Source organism: Diutina rugosa, assembly GCF_008704595.1.
Source record: "Diutina rugosa strain CBS 613 chromosome Unknown scaffold28_size161324, whole genome shotgun sequence".
Taxonomy (NCBI): domain Eukaryota; kingdom Fungi; phylum Ascomycota; class Pichiomycetes; order Serinales; family Debaryomycetaceae; genus Diutina; species Diutina rugosa.
The window spans coordinates 62,713-77,723 of record NW_022995054.1 but is presented as its reverse complement, the minus strand read 5'-3'; the positions used below and the strand labels follow the sequence as shown (position 1 = coordinate 77,723).

Genomic DNA, 15,011 nt, shown 5'->3' with positions numbered 1-15,011 from the left:
GCGACGACGCTGCCGCTCATCAAGCAACGCGCGGCGCTGATCCCCATTCCTGCCCCCACCACCACCCTGGACTACGACGACCTGAATACCCTGCTTGACGACCTGATGATCCAGCACCACCCGCCCAAGCTCGTGTTGCTGGAGACGCGCAAAAAGCAGCCGCCGCTCTTGAACCTGGACGCCGGCGCCACCATGACGTTCAAGTTGGCGTCGCACAAGCTGCCGCAAACGGTGCAGCAGCGGCTCGCCGACGCCGCCGAGGCGCCGAAGACGAGCGACAACAACCAGTGCGTGGAACACTTGCTTAAGTTGAAGGAAGGCCAGTGGAAGTAAGTGACGTCACTGACTGAAACCTTCGATTTTATGGGACACTGTTATGAGTAATGATTTTTAACGAGCATTTAGGAACGGAAATAAAGGGACACTGAGACAAGCATTTAGTAGTGATTATAACAATAGCACGATCAATCTAGGATATAAATAGAACCACTAACAACTGAAGGATTGTACAATTATGCCATTAAACAAGAGTTGAATTTGATTGTTATTGCGAATAAAAGGGGTAATTTCCATTGAGAAGATTCAACTGAATCACAGGATTGGCGTCGACGTTTGAATCGGTCGATACGCGGTTCTGTTTCGTATAAACAGTTTGCCGACATCGCCAACCATCGTGCAGGGCCAAAGGTAAACAAAGGGTTGCGTGTCGACTATTGATACCTACGTTCTCTGCACGAGAAATGACACGTCGCGCAGCATGCGCCCGGCTAGTGGATGCGTCGCCAGCAATTAAGCTCTTTTAGGGACACGCGGGCACCGGTAACGTGTAAGCTTTTGGTGCAGCGCGGCTCGGTTGGCCCGGCAACCACCAGGCGCCACGGACTAATCGAGACATAAGCGGCGGCGTCGTGGGCCAAGGGCGACTGCGCGTCTATGGGGTTTGGGGAGGGTGTTTAGATTGGGAAGTACGTGCCAAGCCAATTTTTCTTTTTTACTAAATTTAGTGCGCCACATCTCGTGAGCCCAATTAGTGAAAAATGTGCTTGATGTGACAGACAGATACCGATCAAATTCTCATCGAAAGTTAGTACTGTTGTAATTGAAAGTTACACCGGAACTTCCAGGTGGCTTTTGTGACACCGACCCCTATACGTACCTGAATTTACCCTGTAGTCGCCATCATTGGCCTTGTGAATTTCAGTTACAAAATCAAGCTGTAGTACGGAAGGTAGTTCTCACAATTAACCATTAGACCTGGCCAATGCCGGTGTCAATTGCCAAGTCCAGCCGAATCAAGCCCAAGGGAGCCATGTACGAGACTCAGACAGATTTATGAGGAGAACTGCCTCATTGACTTCACCCACGCACAATGACGCAAATTTACTAAACTAGGCTAAATGATGTGAATAAAGTATGATCCAATACTACAACCACATAATGTCTGACGGTTAATTGTCTGCGTACATAGCGCTAAATTTACTTCAAGTAAGAGCTCACTTGTTCATAGAACTGTTGCCCGTGAAGCGACGCCAAGTTCTTTTCCAACTCGGTGACCTGTCTCTGGTTGTCAGCACCGCCAAAGGTACCCGACCCCCAGGGCGAACCCCCGTGGACTTCTTCAAACGAGGTAAGGTACTTGCCGGCGTTCTTGTACCCGAGGGGCACGTAGACGATCCCGTGGTGCGCCAACGTCGACAACGTGTTGACGACGGTGACTTCCTGGCCACCACCGGGGGTACCCGTGGAGACAAACACACCAGCAAACTTGCCGAACAACTTACCTTGGGCCCAGTAGCCGCCGGTCTGGTCCCAGAACGCCTTCCACTGGCCGGGGAAGTTACCGAATCTGGTGGGGACACCGAACAAAAACGCGTCGTACTCCAAGAGCACTTCCTTCGAGGCGACGGGGTGTTTGGCCTTGGGAGGAGCGTGCATCAACTCCAACACATGGTCCAGCAACGTTTCGGGGACCTGGTAGATGTCGGCGGTGCCGCCAGCGGCCCGCACCCCGGCGGCGACGGCCTCGGCCAACTTGTTGAGGTGGCCGTACATCGAGTAGTAGAGAACGCAAACTTTGGGAGCCATGGTCAATTGAGTAGTACGATAACGACCAAACCACTGGGGATCGACTCAATTATATATAATTAGCAACCTTACCGTTTTACTAATTTATTAATTTATGCGTAACCCCCATATAGGACACACCCCAGGGGTGTGCGCCCCCAGGGTTCCGTTGCCGCGACCGAAGCCTGCAGCGCCCCGTATCTTTCATGGCGCCATTATTAAGCCCACATAGGGGCAGCGTTGCTGCCAGGGCCATTAGTAATCGAAGCTTAATCTATCGGTGGTACCAAGCGCCACAGTGGACCCATCCCCTAAATTTCGAGTCTAGATGGCCACTTGAATTTTGGCCTGCACATAGCCCAGCGAATTCTTGGGACAATTGCTCTCTAGCATGGTCGAGCGCCCTCCGCCCTGAGGCCGTCACTGAAAAGCCATGTTCCGCAGTCTCCCCGCTCCCCGCGGCAGCCACCGGGCCACGTTTGCCTTTGCCGATGCCGGAAGCAGCAGTGGCAGTACAAGCACGGCTCTACTACCAATCGCCGAGCCTCAATCCTCGATAGTGACATCAGCGCTGGTGGGTGAGGTCGTGGTAGCGCCGCTGGGAGAAGTCGACGTCACTACGACAATTATCAATCGAGCCCAGGGAGGAGCCCAAACAGCTCATACTCGCTACGATGATACCGTGCCGCTCAAGACCCGCTATCCTCGCATGCCTCACCACTTCCCTCGCCCTAGTCGCGATGACCCTGACGTCAAAGCGACCGTTGACGATACCAGAAACATCATTGCTGCAATATTGGCCAAGACTTCAAACCCTACCACGTCTACCAAATCTGATAAGCCTACGACGATGAAGATTGCTGGTCATGAAGTACAAGTGCTGGAGTATAAGGTAGACCCGTTACTTCCACCGCAGTTTAAACTCGCCAAAAACCGTCATGCGCCGCCGCCACCGCCGCCGCCATTACTTAAACCCACTACTGACGAAACTCTTACTCCCGAGGAACGCCAACAATGGCAGATCCCGCTGGTGGTGTCTAATTGGAAGAATAATCTTGGGTTTAATATTTCCCTTGAACACCGCACGCAAATGTTGGCTAGTGCCGACACTAGTGTTAACGTTGAAGGGTTCGGTGCTCTTAACCGGGCTCTCGACGATGCTGACACCAGTGCTCGCCAACGATTAGCGGAAAATAGTCTTAAAGCTCAGCAGCAAGCTCAACGCGAGCGCGAAGCCGCTGACCGCGAGCTCGACGAGTTGGCCCAGTTTGTGCGTCGCCAGCGCCAGCCCGACGACCGCCGTAAACGCTCGAGGCATCAATAACGCGGCACCAACCATCATATACGACGTTACGACCAATGCAAAACTCAACAGACACATCCAGTCATCAGCATGAAATGAATTTGTAAGTCTATTCCTATCATAAAATGTATTCTTATATGTTTTGTTTCAGAAATGAAACGCTACAACGTGGTGAAACTTTTCCTTCCTGTTTATTATTAAAATACATGACAAAGCACTTAAAGACCTCTCGAGGTGGTCTTGGTGTGTTGACCTCTGACCTTGAGACCCCAGAAGTGTCTGATACCTCTGTGGGCTCTGATCTTCTTGAGTCTTTCGATGTCGTCTCTCAACTTCGATTCCAAGTTGTTGGCGAGGACGTGGTAGTCCTTGCCGTCGGTTTGGTCCTTTTGTCTGTTCAAGAACCAGGCGGGGATCTTGTAGTTGGTGGGGTTTTGCATGATGGTGACGATTCTTTCCAATTCTTCTTGGGTCAATTCACCGGCTCTCTTGGCAAGGTCGACGTCGGCCTTCTTGCACACCAAGTTGGCGTATCTTCTGCCGACACCTCTGATCTTGGTCAAGGCGTACATGATCTTGATTCTCCCATCGATGTTGGTGTTCAACAAACGCAAGATGTGTTGGAACGAACCTTGTTCTTGGACGACTAAAGGCATGTTGGGTCAGTTGGCGTGAAATTCCTTCGGGCCATATTGAAAAGTTTTCCTGGCGCGCACTGGGGCATTAGGGCGTGTAACCCTAATGACACGTGACTAAAGTGCGAACCCAATCGGGATTTCGAGTTAAACTTGAGGGACTTCATCTGGCGCCTCCCCTAACTAAATAACTGCTTAACATGTATTGTTGTCATCGTAGTGGTTACGGTTCTCTTCCCCGACCCTCTCCTTAATTTCATCCCTTCGTATTATTCGCACCCATTCGCATCCTCACTGTACCCCACCAAACGAACATGAGATCTAACGTGATCGCGTAGCATTGAGTGTTCACATGTTGACATTGTCTCAAGATATTCTTTCACCAGGTAAATGCTACAACATTGTCGACAATCTCAATTAAAAGTATTATGATTCCTTTCATTCTTTCATATCACTAGTATTTAGTGCTCTAGCATTGAACTCGTTATCGTGAACGTCAAAAACCAGTCGATTGAGCCTGAATTTCGAATATCACCATCAAAATAAGCCTGACTAATACCGATAAGCTAAAATGCTTGACGACCCCAAAGCAGACTCAGTGGGGCTCCTAATGAATCTTATTCTATACCTTAATTATATGCTATATACATGTCGTGTTCATTCGTGGGAGTGCTTACCAATAAACCATTGCAACGCCGGCAACTCAATGTACACCCGGTTCGCCCGCAAGATGTCGCGGACCTCGACCGCCTCCTTGACGAGAACGTCGGCCTTCTTGCCCAACGCCTCGGTAGCGTTCAACAAGTTCGGGCGCACACCGTCGGTGATAAACAAAAGGCTCAACTTCTCGAGCCCGTGCGCCTCAACAAACTGGCGAGCAGTGGCGGGGTGGTCGTAGGCAAACTCGCACTGCGCCGAGTCGAACTCGTTGCCGTCGGCGCCAATAACGTATAACTTGCCCTGTTTGTACTGTTCGGCGAGCGCGTGCTGGAACGCCTTGGAGTAGATCTTCGCCGGCAACTGGGTCAGCCAGTCGTGGGGCGCCTTGATCCCGTGCGCCTTGAGGCCGTTGTCACGGGTGGGCGAGTTGGCGTCACCCACACGCGCCTTACCGGTACCCTTTTGGTTGTACAACTTGCGGTTGGAGAAGGGCTTGTCGCCCTTAGTGGGGACGTAGCCCAGCCCCACCCGGGCCTTGTCGGCTTCGTACACCACCGCCTGCCAGAGGAAGTCCCGGCGCAACGGCGCCGTGAAGAACAGCGCCGGGAGGGGGATGAAGGTGTGGGGCTCGAGCGACGGGAAGCTCCGGAGCAGCGCCAACGTGTACTTGGGCGGGGTGGCCGTGTGGAACACCAGCGCCGCCTCGGTGGCCATCGTCCGCAACGATTGTCTCAACATGGCCGATACTGAGAGCGTCTTCGCGAGGACTAAGTTTTTTTCACTCGTCGCGCACAGTCGCACCGTTCGCACTAAGCGCTCTCGAGCTAAAGCCGCCAACAATAGCACGGGGTTATCCACGGATCATATGGGAAATTCCGAGGCGCACGGCGATGCTAATTTTGGCCGAAGTGCGGGTTCTGGCCAGATGCAAGTGGGGTCTATTTCATCTTGGTCACCGTCACTGATTTTCCGTGCGTCGTCGCTAACCACCAAGCGAACGCACCAAGTGCGAGCGCGAGTAGCTCCCTAGCCACTTTGGTAGATCACTGGTCGATGGTTGCCATTGACCCCCTCTGACCTCTCAATTGAAACATCCCATATGACAATGGCTTTTAGTACGTCTAAGCCGAGGAGCGGGCTTCTCCAGGTTGTTCCAGAATGCCAAGCTGCGTGCTTCACTTGCAGCGGAAGATTCCACCGGCAAAAGCCACAAAACACTAGCGCATTTAGTCATCGGACCAATGGGGACACACACTGGGGACTCGAAGATCACATAGCACGTGCCACCCAAGACTAACCACCCGTATTCCCTCGGCGAAAATCTCTTGGTACCATCTTGTGTCACGATTTACGTATCCAGCCGCCCTATCCCACGAAAATGAGGTACACCAACACCACCCACCTTACGCCATCAGCGCATGCCTAAACCCCTAGGCGACAGTGAAAAGTTTCTCCGAAGCCCAGTTTCCCCTCCGATGTAACCACGTGGTGCAACGTCCCGCCGCCTCCACAAGTGGGCTTCAGCGTGGGGCATCACTCCTGTCGCCTGCTCTTACTAATTTCTCGTCGCAGCCCCCCCGAAAATCGGATAGTTACCGACGCCTCTTTCCTAATCCGGGGCGGTTGCCACAAGCTCCCGCCACAGTTTGTCCGCCCGCCCAACGCATGCTAACGCATGGAACGCTCGTCAGTGCAAGATTATCTACATCTTGGTGCAGCGCACGGCGTATCTTGGTCATCGACGTCGAGTGACCCGCCCACCGCCATTGAGCAGTATAAAACTCCCCCAAACTCTCCATCAATTTGAGTATATTCACTCTAACCATAATCACCGATATCCTACCCTCCGAGCCTCCCGTTCTCCAGAACGACACGATCTACCAGATCCAAGTCGGCTACAAGCTGTTCCCCATATCAGGGCTTCTGCTCTTGCTGGACGCGCCGTCATATTTCACTCAATGGTTTGCCATCCATGGTGCCGAAGCCACGTTATTTTTGGACCTGGACCCAAAGCTATTTGAGTTGATCTACAACCATTTGCAAGGTTACCGCGTCCAGGTGCATGACGCTTACGAGATGATGAATTTGTGGCTGGACTCATTTTATTATGGCCTCGCGCGTCTACAAAATATACTATCCAAGTTGGACATCCATTGTGTCATTGGCGGCACTCTGTTTAAGATTCCCAGAGATTTATTAGGTCCTGGTAACCTGCCCAACTATTTCACCGTTCACTACGACCAGCAATTGCAACACACGTTCCCCGTGATCGAGCAAAGCCAATTGGTACGCCCCGCCCCGCACTGTATCGTGCACCGGCTGGCTCAACTATTCTACGAATTGTTAGAGTGTTTACGGGGTAATTTCTTTGTGGTAACCGATGACTTAAAAAGAGCAGCGTTACTTCAAGAGTGTCGCTTCTACCAGTTCGTTGAGCTCGAGCAGCAATTGATCAAGCATATTCTCCCTGACCTTTTCACCCCACACACGTTTGGTGATGTGGGCAAACAGCTCCAATCGATCGAACCCCCGCTCTCTGAAGGTGAAAAACAACTCCAATTGATTGACTCCGTACCTCGCCAACCTGTAAAAGCGCTTCTAATGCAAGTAGTGCTGGACGACAACCTCCTCCAGCTTGTTTTAAATCTGAAATCGACCATCTACGTCGGGGACCGGCTCGCCCAGGGCACTAGTGATAACCGGCAAAAAGCCACTGATTGGTTTATCTAGCCAAAATAAACGAAGATTACGATATTTCATTAATTAAATTACGTCATGCACACTTATAATAAAATGTTCATCTCTGGTGGGGTCGGAGGGGCAGCGACCCCCACTTCAGCACGCGACGGCACGTCATCAATTCGAAGCGCTCGCTCTCCCAAAGCTTTACCACCTGGGCAAATTCTTTGGCAGGCATCGCCGATGCCTGGCGAAGCAGTTCCAACAATATCGTGCGGAGTCTCTCCACCACTGCTTGAAGGTAAACGTAGGAGTTGAGTAAGTGTTGGCGAGGCCCCTGGCGAGTAGGGTCCCGGTCGTAAGTGAAACCCCACCCAGGAATCTCTTCACCAATTAAATAGCGGTACTCCTGGTCCAATTGGCTTTGGCTCATGGCAGCAATCGTCCGTTGGTCCAGAGGCGACAATGGCTCCAACACCACACCACGTTCCATCAACCGGTTGATGCGAGCAACGATATCGTCGAGATTATACGATTCATCCAACACGGCAAGCCCCCAACGGATCATCGCCGTCATTACTGTGGAGACACTGGCCACATCCAGCGTCATTCTGTTTAATTCGCGGCTAGTGGTTTCCACTTTGGCGACCATATCTTGTAACCGCTGCGACTGTTTGTTGGTCTCGTCCCTGAGCTCTTGAAGCTGGCGCTTTTCCTCGTCAATTTGTTGCGCTTGGTGTTGAAGGAGCAGTCGCTGCTGAGCCGTGTCCGTCGAAAGCCGGGTAAGCTCCAACTGCTTGTGGTTGACTAACCGTTGGACATCTGCGAGATCGTCCTCATCTCGCCGCATCTGTTCAAGCTTAGCAGCATACTGCTGTTCGACACGAAAAGTTTCCTCGTTAACCGCTACTTCAAGCTCCTGTTGGTGGCGGATCTGGAGTCTTCGGCTGACTTCATCAACTGCCTTATCGATCCGGTCCTGGAGGTCCTGTTGCCATTCGATGCGTTCCTGAGCCCGTTCCCGTTCCCATTGACGCCGTTCCTCATCGAGTGTATCTTCCAAAGCCCGTTGGTAGCGAAGGCGGTCGTCTTCCAGCAATGTCTGTTTGCTGATGCTTTTCTTAAGCTCAAGAAGCTCATACTCAAGGTCGTCGCGGTCAGCAGCGGCTTCCTGCGCCGCCTGACGGTACCGGATCACGTCCTGGCGGAGCTGGACCGCCTCCTGGGCCTGTTGTTCGAGAACTTCCATGTACTGGCGAAGGCGTTCAATTTCCCGATGAGCGTCAGTCAATTCCGCCCGGTTAGTATCGCCTGTCAAGTTTTGGTTATTGTCCCAAGCTCCAGGTTGGCTGTGAGTGACCCTCAAGTTCCCCAGATCATGGCGGCCATTATCGCCCCCCTGAGAGTACAGCCGGTCCCGCCGCTGTTCCACTCTAGCGATGATATTGTCGACATCATCATGATTATTCTGTTTCAGAGAGGCGCCAGCGTCGGAGCCCCAGCTGACGATGCGGGAGATCCACAGCTTCTTTGGTTGGGGTTTGGCAATGCGGTGGCCTCTGGTTTGGGTAGATAATGTCAATTTCGGCGTGGCCAGACGCAGTCGTGATGGCGGAGACGGTGATTTGTCATTTACCAGCCCCAGTCGTCGCCAGTTGGCAAACTCAGGTGACACCATGCCAGGGTTCTGTCAAACTGTACAGTGTACGCGTAACGGTGTATTTATTTTGGTAGCGCGAGCGCGCGGCAGAGTCTGTACAGATCACCGATCACCGCAGAGTTCTCGCGTCATAGTGCGGCGCGTAGGGGCACCGCCACTTCAGTACTATATATCGATACGTTCAGCTTATTAGGCAGGAACTGCGAATTTGGCAGGGGTTGCTCGAGGTTGCCGAGAGTAATTTCCGAATTACGAAAATTAGGGAGTGGTACTTTTACTGCTAGTGCTCCGATATGGTATGGCTGTTTCCTGAAGAGGCCCCGCCAGCCGTACGCCATAACCACTGGCGTGAAACATTTCCACACCAGAATGAAAAACCCTAGCAAGTAAAGAATAGCCATCACCACTTCGATCCAGCCACAGATCTGGCCTATCGTACACAGATTTTCAACTATAAGCTGAGGTATACCATTTGCAGAGCCATTATGGCACACGTCATTGCTGAAAAAGGTATCCACCGCCCCTCGCCACCCCCATAAAATGATGAAGGCAAAGTCGAAAATCATGGTAATAATAGGACGAGCCCACAACGAGGCAATAGTAGTAGTGATAATCAAGCAGTTTAGTAGCTGTAATAACCCAAGACACAGCACCACCACTGTATCCACTGCTCGTCCATAGCTGTCGCTACCATCAAAAGTCTGGCGACGGTGTTGGACCACCTCGTAAATGCCAAACCCGAAAACGACACCAGTGAGGATAACTTGGAGGCTGCGATATGCCACCAGTACGGCACTAACATCCTGGTTGCTGCCAACCATCGTTCACCCGAGAAAAAGGATTTCCTCTCGAAATTAGCGTTCGTTTATTTATAAACATTTTACCCCCTTTGGCGTGGCTTTGCACTCGGACATGGAATGTGAGCACAGCAGGGGGGCAGCCCGAGGCGATGCCATTAAGCTCATGACATACGAATAGCATATACAAATGATTGGAAATTAAGTAGTTCATTGATGTGCCAATGACATTCAGTTTAGAGTTTTCATTCGGGATTGTTTCAAAGGACTATTCACACCTTGAAGCTTGCACCATGGTGAGAGAGAGAATGTATGAAGGGCTCAAAATTAAATCACCCGCCACGTTTGACAGTTTTGAGTGGTGGCTTAACTTAGTTTGCCATTTAAAAGAAGATATAACGTATTGTTGCCATGTCAACGCGATGACTTTCGTCTACTTCATTATAGATTGGCACTGCCTCATAACAGCTATAAAAAGGTCTAATCAGCAACCATGAGGCTGGCAACATTAAGGAAATCGTGGGGGTGAGAATTGAAATGAAACGTCCAGCACCAGCTTTTCTTCACTTTCAGAAGTATTACTTATCGCCGATGCTAAAGAGAGCCAGCAATCGGTTTCTCAGACGAGACCGCGATCGCAGCGGCGGCAGAAGTGCCCCTTGTCCCCCCAGCGGCGGAGCTGGTGAGCGGCCACGCTCTCGATGCACAGTGTCTCGCGGACGGCCACGTTCAGTAGCCGCTAACCGTTCGGCCACAAGCACATCGAGACCTGGTGATGAGTTACCTCGTGAAAGAGCAGTGCCTGAGTTGCCTCGCGAAAGAGTAGGACCTCGGTCAGGCACAAGCTGGGAGAGGTTGGTGTAGGAGTTGCCTCGCGACGCCAGGGGACTGAACATCCCCTTTTTGCGCTTCTTATCGTAGGAGCCGGCGACATCGATACTGCGGAGCCAGTTCTCAAAGTACTGGTGGCCATCGATAGGTTTAGGTAATTCTTCGACGTAGTGATAAGTGGGTTTGACGAGGATCACAGGGACAAGAGCACACTCCAAGAAATGCTTCAGGAACAGTTCTTTAGCGAAAAGCGGCTTAGCCATCTTGCGATCGTAATGGCGAGTACCGATAATCATCATCTGAGGGTCGTACTCGTTAATAGCGTTTTTCAAAAGCTTTTGCGGTTTACCGATCGCCACCTCAAATATGAGTTTAACTTTCTTGCGGTGGACTTCGTTTAGGTTCTCAATCTTCGAAAGCGCCGCCATGGCGGTATTGCGGTCGATGGTCGAGTATCGCTTTTCATCTAACACTGAGAGGACAACGATTGTGTCGCCGTGGACGATCATTTCGTCAAATAACCACTCAATGGCCTTCAACGACTCAATCAGATTATTGAAACCAGCCAAGTAGGTCTTATTATTGCGGCGAAACTTGAACTGAGGGTGTTTCACTTTATAGGTCATCGTCTTGCGCAGATTGTTGTCGCTAGTATCAAATGAGATACCGCGCTCAAACGACGAGAGCCGGTTAAGCGATGGTCGTGTTGAGCTCAGCCTCAGTGTCGAGTTACTAGTCGATTCCCCCGTCACCTGTGGTGTCAATAACGGTGTGGCTGTCCCCAGGAGCAGCTGCGGGTTTTCGGTATCGTAATCGTCATAGTATAGTCTCCCCAATAAATCGGAAGCAGTGTGTTCCCGGCGATAGCCATCGATCAGCTCGTCGGAGAAGTGGAAGAGCATGGCGTTTTTCTTAGTATTAGCCTTGGTTTCGTCGTCGTCGACGGCATCTGCTCCGAGTACATCAGGCGCCTTCTCATCCAATTTACGCAACTGGGCCTTGCGAGCCTCTGACGTTTCGTCGCCTTCTTCGCCTTCACCAGGAGCTAACTCAGCATCTTCGGTAGCGTGACTGGTCACCGTAACCTTAGGACGACTCCGACCTCGGCCATCATCGTTTGAGGACAGTTCCGCGGTGGTGGCGGTCGATCCCGTTCGAGAGGAGGAAGACAGAGGGCGTTCCCTCAGCGCCAGTCTCAGCCGACTGGTCCCACGAGAAACTGAGGCGTCGCTGGTGGCATCACTGGCTTGCTTCGCCTTCTTGGAGCTGCCGAAAAGTCCCATTGGAGGGGTGGGTGTGGTGTCGTATGTGGGTGTAGGGGGATCTTTGACGCCGCTGCCGCACGGCGATTTTGGCTAGGCCCCCGACCGCGGGGGGCTCACGGCGCATAATTAATTAAAACGGTTTTTCTCTAATAAATTGGGGCACACCGCTAGCCGCTTACTGCTTCCCAATCCGGATAAGGTTCAGGTGACTGAAAGCGGTCATGTTCTACATGACTAAGGCCTGTAGCTGGGTTACCACTGGCGAAAGCCTTTTAAGAACGTTCAGATAAACTCCGATTAAGTATCATTCGGGACACGCTAGCCCGTGGTCCGCTTTGTAATCAGGACCGTTTGGTAATCAGTAATATCTTAGATTAAGATCTACCCTGATCTAGACGAAAAACATTGCCAATGTCAATAGATCAAAGATCTAGTGATTGATAAAGTCAGTGGTGGTCTCTGTGGGACCGATTAGCTATATACAGTGAAATTTACCTATAATTTATCATCTGGTAAACGCTCATTAGTAGCAGGGTCAATGTAGCGCCCGTGGTTTACGCCCAGGTTGTGTTCGACGATTCCCCAAAGGCGGTCCATTTTGATGCCACCAATGTTGTCAACCACGTAATAGGCGCGTTTGCGGTTGGTCTCGGGGTCGACTTCTTTCCACGTGGCTAAGGGCACAAGCCACCCGTGCAGCGGCTTCTGGAACTGAAGCAGTGTATTGTCAGACACTTGGAGTACCTCGTTGTACGTTCTCAGCCCCATCGGCAGCAATTTCTCCATCACGAGCCGTTCGTCGCTGACTAAGTTGTCCAACGTCTGCGGCTTGTCCTTATCGTAGAGACGGAATATCCGAGTGACGTAGTCTTTGGTCTTATACTGGACAAATGCTGCGGGCGATATCGTGCCCACAAGCGTGAAAAGGGCGTAAATGTCGTCAAACTGTACCAGCTCATAGAAGAGTTTAGCCCCGTACGCTCCCAACACCGCGAACGAGATCGTGAGTCTTCTCAAGAGCGACACGTACTTTGAACCGGGAGCTTCATAAAGCGATTGGTACGAAAGTCGGTAGTTATCGGGGAGAGCCTGGGTCCGCAGCCATCGCCCTCGCGGCTTATACCGCACCACGTCGGTGTACAACGTTGGCGACCACGGGTTGTTTTCGGTGATGATGTCATCAGTTTCCACCGTAGCATCGGACAGTTTATAAGACCCCAGGTGACGGCTGCGATGAGCGATAAGTGGGGTTCGGGTAAGCCCCCGGAGCGGGAGTCCTCGAAGCATGGTGATTTTCGTGCGAAGCCGTCCCCTTAGTAGTGATGGAGACAACAACGATTTTGAAGTAAAAGCCTGATTCGATTGGTCAGTTCGACTTATTTACTGTCTGATTCAATACTCTTCGATTATTTGAAAGGAGTTACTTTTTTATTTATTGAACTATGTGATTAGGGACCGGCTTATTCGAGCTGGCCATTAATGGCTGAGTCACGTGACATATGGGAGATAGTATGGAGTGCGATTGATAAGTTCAACACACTCAAAAGAACTAAGCCTGAAAAGTGAACAACAAAGTGAAACACAAATGGTTGCCTAAATTGCTGGACCGATTGTTTTAACATGAAGCCAAAGCTTCAATAGTCTTTGTTACCAGATGGACGCGTACTTTGCATCTCCGAGGTGGGAGATTAGACAATTGTTTCGTGCATTGTCTCGTCAACGGGACAATTCATTTTCCAAGAAATTCTTCAACAATAGGGCATCGCCCGCGATTGTTGGTCATCCCTTGATTGCCAATCGTTTGACTGACACTTGCAAGGCGGGCAAAAGCCATCGGCATTGATGGAATCACCCAGAAAGCTTTGAAATTCTCTGAAAGGGCTGGTGTTTTTTGTTGGCCACAACGTTCTACCCATGCGGAATGTGGTAGACGATGGGTGAGGGGACGCGCTCGTCATTGTATCCGTCGTCTCATTGACGACGGCGTGCATTTATTAATCCCCCGTCTCATTGTCGACGGTGTGCATTCAGGGAGCTCCCCGCTTCATTTTGGTGTATAAAAGGGCGACTATTTCCTCTTAGTTTTCATCATCAAAAACTTGGAAGCTTCTCACTTATGAGTTGAGCAACTAGTCGATTAACTCGACGCTCCTCTAACGAAGACCACCCTACCAGCCAACAACACAATCAACAAAATCCAGTTGGTATGGCTTGACGACGACGACGCTCAATGATTTCTGGCGAGGCAAATACCCCACTATATGATGGGGGCCCGCAACTGCTGAATACCATGGACCCCAAAATTACAACTAATGGGCCATGAACTTGCTGTTATACCAAAATTTTTGCTGTTACACCAAGGTTTGTTTCATGTTCAAGCGATTGTCATGTTGCAGCCAGGTCCCCAGACCATCATCGTAGTCGGAGGGTTGACACACCATTTTGCGGCCCTCTGCACGGCGGCGTTCATCATAGGCGGTTTCCAATATCTGATCGACCCGTAACAGACAGTTATTACGATTAGTTACCATCGGCTGTCTAGGCATCTTAAAGGTGATAGTAATGATGGGTCACCTTTTTGATGGAAGTTCTCACACTGGGGAGCTGACTGCAACATCCACCAAAAACTGGAACAACCTGAAAAAGTATCTAAGATTTAAATAATCAAAACTTAATCTACAATAAACAAGAACAATTTTTGCAAGCACTCAAAAACTCAACAAATTTGACTTTGTTTGACTTGATGGTCACAGATGTATCACGTGACCATTGCTGGTAAAGTGGATGGAGTTGAGAATTCACTTACCCTAATTAAGTCTAGACAAAAATGCCAAATCGAATCATCATGCTTTACATTTCAACATTTATATCTTATTTATATATTCAGAGTTTTTGTCGAAGCAAAGTAGTCCGGTGAGTCCTCGCTTACATACTTGTCAAACCAACACATAAGTGCCAATAATTCAAATTTTTACAAAAGATCACACCAAGGTTCGAGTCATACTTATCATGATGCATAACACCGTTCTGAAGTTGTGACCAGGTTTTCAAATTGACGTCACATCGTAGCGAAGAAACACTCACTTATTTTGGCAATACCCAGCCGTTCCACTAGCC

General features: G+C 50.6%; 8 protein-coding genes across 8 annotated transcripts in view; 2 read left to right on the top strand and 6 right to left on the bottom strand. All coding sequences in view use genetic code 12, as the record gives it.

The window, feature by feature from the left end:
• The window catches only part of YOX1 (Yox1p), a gene marked incomplete at both ends in the record, with an annotated part of 987 nt that extends 654 nt beyond the window's left edge, over positions 1–333 (top strand). Inside the window, one exon of the mRNA XM_034157379.1 lies at positions 1–333. This exon is cut by the window's left edge and continues 654 nt beyond it. Within this exon, the coding sequence (XP_034015160.1) occupies positions 1–333 (333 nt within the window).
• Positions 334–1,476: 1,143 nt separating this feature from the next.
• On the bottom strand, positions 1,477–2,085 carry DIURU_000044 (uncharacterized protein; the record flags this gene model as incomplete). Its single annotated transcript, XM_034157268.1, has 1 exon — positions 1,477–2,085. The coding sequence occupies one exon, from the start codon at positions 2,083–2,085 to the stop codon at positions 1,477–1,479; it is 609 nt and encodes a 202-aa protein (XP_034015159.1).
• A 412-nt stretch (positions 2,086–2,497) lies between these two features.
• Positions 2,498–3,388, top strand: PRP45 (mRNA splicing protein; the record flags this gene model as incomplete). Its single annotated transcript, XM_034157157.1, has 1 exon — positions 2,498–3,388. The coding sequence occupies one exon, from the start codon at positions 2,498–2,500 to the stop codon at positions 3,386–3,388; it is 891 nt and encodes a 296-aa protein (XP_034015158.1).
• A 197-nt stretch (positions 3,389–3,585) lies between these two features.
• Positions 3,586–4,023, bottom strand: RPS18 (40S ribosomal protein uS13; the record flags this gene model as incomplete). The annotated part of the gene is made up of 1 exon (XM_034157046.1): positions 3,586–4,023. One exon carries the CDS (start codon positions 4,021–4,023, stop codon positions 3,586–3,588), a length of 438 nt encoding a protein of 145 aa, XP_034015157.1.
• Positions 4,024–4,659: 636 nt separating this feature from the next.
• YML6 (mitochondrial 54S ribosomal protein uL4m) lies at positions 4,660–5,400 on the bottom strand (the record flags this gene model as incomplete). Its single annotated transcript, XM_034156935.1, has 1 exon — positions 4,660–5,400. The coding sequence occupies one exon, from the start codon at positions 5,398–5,400 to the stop codon at positions 4,660–4,662; it is 741 nt and encodes a 246-aa protein (XP_034015156.1).
• A 2,059-nt stretch (positions 5,401–7,459) lies between these two features.
• DIURU_000040 (uncharacterized protein) lies at positions 7,460–9,019 on the bottom strand (the record flags this gene model as incomplete). The annotated part of the gene is made up of 1 exon (XM_034156824.1): positions 7,460–9,019. The coding sequence occupies one exon, from the start codon at positions 9,017–9,019 to the stop codon at positions 7,460–7,462; it is 1,560 nt and encodes a 519-aa protein (XP_034015155.1).
• A 1,357-nt stretch (positions 9,020–10,376) lies between these two features.
• DIURU_000039 (uncharacterized protein) lies at positions 10,377–11,912 on the bottom strand (the record flags this gene model as incomplete). The annotated part of the gene is made up of 1 exon (XM_034156712.1): positions 10,377–11,912. One exon carries the CDS (start codon positions 11,910–11,912, stop codon positions 10,377–10,379), a length of 1,536 nt encoding a protein of 511 aa, XP_034015154.1.
• Positions 11,913–12,389: 477 nt separating this feature from the next.
• On the bottom strand, positions 12,390–13,181 carry DIURU_000038 (uncharacterized protein; the record flags this gene model as incomplete). Its single annotated transcript, XM_034156601.1, has 1 exon — positions 12,390–13,181. The coding sequence occupies one exon, from the start codon at positions 13,179–13,181 to the stop codon at positions 12,390–12,392; it is 792 nt and encodes a 263-aa protein (XP_034015153.1).
• Positions 13,182–15,011: the final 1,830 nt, after the last annotated feature.